Genomic DNA, 4,503 nt, shown 5'->3' on the forward strand with positions numbered 1-4,503 from the left:
ACATACAGACAGACAGACAGACGAGGAGAGACAGACAGACAGACAGACAGAGACAGACAGACAGACGGAGACATACATACAGACATACGAGGAGAGAGAGAGAGAGAGAGAGAGAGAGAGAGAGAGAGAGAGAGAGACAGACAGACAGACAGACAGACAGACAGACAGACAAACAGACAGACAGACCGAAAACAAGCTGGACAAGATGACAGGATATACAGGGTGACCCAAGATTTATTTATTTATTTTTTTTTTTGGGGGGGACCATGTTATTCCAGGCGATAACTTTGACGAGAAAAATGATATATCAAGAAGGGTCTAGAACTTAACCGCAGTGGGGGGATAATTACTGAAGGCCTTATGGGGAAAATTAGCCTGTTAATTAAGCCGTAAGAGTATCAGTAATTACAAGTCATTAGGAGGAGGAGAGGTAGACTGAGGTGGAGGGAGAAGTAAAAGTAGAAATAGAGGTAGATGAATAGTGTTTGTTTGTTTGTTTGTTTGTGTGTTTGTTTCAGGTGAAGGATGAAGGTGACAGGTGTGGTGGTGGGGCTCGTCTACCTGCAATTAGCGAGAGCACAGGTGAGCAGCACGAGCGATTTTTTTTGTCATTATTATTATTATTATTATTATTATTGCTGCTGCTACTACAACTGCTACTACTACTATTATTACTACTACTATTACTGTTATTATTATTATTATTATTATTATTATTATTATTAAAATTGCGATATTTGGCCTAAAACCTTCAAAACTGGGCAGCTCGGTGAGCCAGGTGTCCGCATCTTTTGGCCAAATATAGTGGCAATCCGTCAGCTTCATCCACCTACTGTATACTATCCGCAGCACAGCCAAGTGAGTCAGCCACGCCATCTCAAGAACCACTGAAGCTAGGAAACTGAAATATTACTACAATACAGCCTTAAGGCGGACACAGCACGGAAAGGAGTATGGTTCCAATCGGGTGAATATTCTCTGAGATCGGCAGGGGTAGAAAACTGGGACTTTTTCAGATGTTCCAGATGTCAGCTAATTTTCCCAGAAGGACCAAATCCAGAGCCACGAAACTGGGTGGACGTATAGACTGTGATGACCTACAATGACGTGGACAAGATCAGTGACCCTTACATCATGGTTGTTTTAGTGCTCGGCTTCTAGTATAGGCAGAGACTGTGGCAAATTTTCCTTTATCAAACTTGTCCTGGTCATCTTTACAGTGTTCGTTATATTTACCTTTCTGTGCTCTTTGTTCTGTTTATTTACGCGTGTTTGTGTCTTTGTCCACGTGCCCTTGTGTTTTACTCATTATTTACACGTGTGTTTGTTTACTAATTATATACGTGTGTGTTTTTGTTCAGTGTTTGTGTTTGGATTTGTACATGTTATTTATATTTGTATTATGTTTATAGTTAGTATTATGTTTTTTTTTGCTTTCTCTATGGAGGTGTGGATGATGATGATGATGATGATGATGGGTTTTTTTATGTGTCCGACTGGGCAAAGGTTTCAGGGCCTATTTCTTGGGGGCAGTGACCTATCCCAAGGCCCAGTAGTCCTCCTACACCTCCACATGTCACCACTTCGGCGCTAACACCCACCGTCCATATTGAATACATGCTAGGGCTGTCTCATACAGGACTGGTGTATTGGTATTAGCGGGGGTATTTTTACGACATGTCGGCGGGTCATCTGGTAGATCAGGAAAGTCTGCTTTTAGGAAATTCAAATCCTTAAACTGTTCCCTGCCCCAGCCGGGATTCGATCCTGGGTCCATTAGGACTACAGGCCGCCTCTCTACCGATGATGGTGGTGGTGGTGGTGGTGATGATGGTGATGATGATGATGATGATGATGGTGATGGTGGTGATGATGATGATGATGGTAATGGTGGTGATGATGATGATGATGATGATGGTGGTGATGATGATGGTCGTGGTGATGATGATGGTCGTGGTGATGATGATGGTGATGATGATGATGATGGTGATGATTTTTTTTTTTTCAGTTTGAGGTGGAGGTTGACGAAGAAGCTCCTTATGACGTCATCAAAACAGGCCCGGTAAGGATCTGGAAACACACACACACACACACACACACACACACACACACACACACACACACACACACACACACTCACACCAAATCCAGTCCACATATTTCGCCTCACAGCCTCTCCTTCTGCCTCTCTCTTCGTTCCCCCTCGCTCACTTTCTCGCTTTCTCACAGGACTACGAAGAGAGAGAGTACCCCGCCACGCAATGGGTCTGCCACAACACCCTAGGCATGACCGGGGCGAAGGCCGTGAGGAACTCCTTCGTCGCCCTCTTCAAGTACATCACCGGAAGTAACGAAGAAGGTGCGTGTGTGTGTGTGTGTGTGTGTGTGTGTGTGTGTGTGTGTGTGGGTGTGGATGGAGGGTTTTGTGTGTGTGGTATGTATGTATGTATGTAAACCATCTATAGTCCTTAGATATATAATAACAAAAATAAGCAAGAGAGAGAGAAAAAAGAAAATTAAAGTGAGAGAGAGAGAGAGAGAGAGAATTAAAGCAATCTCTAATCTAACAGAGGAGGAAATCGCCATGACAGCTCCAGTGACCATGTACCGCCAGGGGGAGGGTGCGGACGGCGATGTATTCCAGATGTGCTTCTATATACCATCCGCGCATCAGATGGCCCCGCCCCTCCCCACCAACCCCGAGGTGTACATTGAGGAGAGGCCTAATTTGAGGGTCATGGCCAGGTACGAACCGTCTGTATTGAATCTTACCCATTTATTTATTTATTTATTTTGGCGCTATTGCCCACCGTCTGTATTGTATTTATTGTTATTATTTATTTATTATTATTATTATTATTATTATTATTATTATGTAAGATGTCATCCACTTGGCACTAGTACCCACCGTCTATACTGAATATCACCCATTTGGCACTAATGCCCACCGTCTGGCCCCTAGGACGTTCGGAGGGTTCGCGTGGAAGGACAGTCAGTGGATCTATCAGGCCAATCAGCTGAAGGAGGCGCTGCAGAAGGCGGGGGAGACCAGTGTGGACTACAAGGCATTTTACAGGTACGGTGTTTGCCTGTATATTTATCTGTGTGTGTGTGTGTGTGTGTGTGTGTGTGTGTGTGTGTGTGTGTACTAGTAGTACTACAACTACTACTAATAATAATGATAATAATAACTAATAATAATAATAGTAGTAGTAGTAGTAATAGTAGTAGTAGTAGTAATAATAATAATAATAATAATAATAATAAATAATAATAATAATAATAATAATAATACAACAACTACTGCTACTACACCTACCACCACCACCACTACTACTACGTCTGTGTGGTCTGTGTAACTCTATGTAACCTAAATCATTCCATCTGCTGCAGCGCTGGGTATGACTCGCCGATGAAGTGGGAGAACAGGAGGAACGAAGTGTGGTTTATCAAGAAGTAAGCCATATTTATTTAGAGGTCTGCCAGTGTGTTTAAATACTGAATATCGGTTAAAGTTGTGCATATTGAACCTTCCCGCCAAAATACTGGGCTTTTCGTAAAAATATTATGCCTTCCTTCAAATTATTGTGTTTTCCCACCAAAATGTTGACTGACTAACGCACTTAAGCCTGCAGTATAATTTGGGGGATAGGCTGTCTTATGCAAATTCAAAGCAAGTGTGATGGAATTCAAAGCAGATTTAAGCAGTTCTGCAAAGTAATGTACGTAGAATCAACATTACAACAGTTGAAACATACCATACACTTTACTTTCGAATTTTGCCTTAATGAGAATATGAACTCAAAATTTTCCAGAGAAGCTGCAAAATACATCGAGCAGATTCTGACCAATATATAAACAAAAAATGAAAAAAATATGGGAATAATTCAGTAAAGAAGCATTACAGTATTACACGGAGTTTAGGAATTCGATTTTTGGCGGGAAACTGGGACGCTAGATGTTGCCAGCTGTTGTTTATTTTTTTGTCTTGATTCCATTCTTGAGTTTTGTAATGTTAATAAAATTGTTTATGTATTATTATTGCTATTATTATTATTATTATTATTATTATTATTATTATTATTATTAAGTGTTCGTTCCCTCTTCATGCAAAACTGGTTGAAGAATACATGGAAATATTATGTTAGGGTAGGGTAGGATAGGACATTTGTATAAAAGTTAATATGGCGTCTGGCTATAGATAGATATATATATTGTTCAAAACTGAATGGTGTGGATGAGTCAGAAATTATATCGTTGCTTGGGAAGTTCAAAATTGCCCCAAATCTGAAAAAGCAACAGAATTAATTTATCTATCTATTGCCAGACTCCATAATCTCGTAAGGGGTGGCCGCAAACAAATCGCCTCCACGTCTCGACCAGCAAGGGACAGATCGGGAGGACAAAATTTTCACATCCTTCTGTGTTGAATCCTGCAAGAGAGAGAGAGAGAGAGTGGCTTTTGGGGTAAGGATGAGGTGGTGGAGGTAGGAATATTAGGTG

At 41.2% G+C, this 4,503-nt stretch overlaps 1 protein-coding gene across 1 annotated transcript; it reads left to right on the top strand.

Moving 5' to 3' along the window:
• The first annotated feature begins 518 nt into the window (after positions 1-518).
• Positions 519-3,460, top strand: LOC145392839 (heme-binding protein 2-like). Its single transcript, XM_080267125.1, has 6 exons — positions 519-582; positions 2,009-2,062; positions 2,230-2,359; positions 2,571-2,745; positions 2,963-3,076; positions 3,394-3,460. The coding sequence occupies exons 1-6, from the start codon at positions 526-528 to the stop codon at positions 3,458-3,460; spliced, it is 597 nt and encodes a 198-aa protein (XP_080123251.1). The 5' UTR covers positions 519-525.
• The last annotated feature ends 1,043 nt before the right edge of the window (positions 3,461-4,503 follow it).

The sequence above is a fragment of the Coenobita brevimanus genome, chromosome 23 (genome assembly GCF_032717465.1).
Source record: "Coenobita brevimanus isolate Jiangsu-jjx chromosome 23, ASM3271746v2, whole genome shotgun sequence".
Classification (NCBI taxonomy): domain Eukaryota; kingdom Metazoa; phylum Arthropoda; class Malacostraca; order Decapoda; family Coenobitidae; genus Coenobita; species Coenobita brevimanus.

Coding starts and splice junctions, on each gene's coding strand:
- LOC145392839 (XM_080267125.1), top strand. CDS start 526: ATGAAGGTGACAGGTGTGGTGGTGGGGCTCGTCTACCTGCAATTAGCG. Junction 2,746..2,962: donor AATTTGAGGGTCATGGCCAG/GTACGAACCGTC, acceptor TCTGGCCCCTAG/GACGTTCGGAGGGTTCGCGT. Junction 3,077..3,393: donor GACTACAAGGCATTTTACAG/GTACGGTGTTTG, acceptor CATCTGCTGCAG/CGCTGGGTATGACTCGCCGA.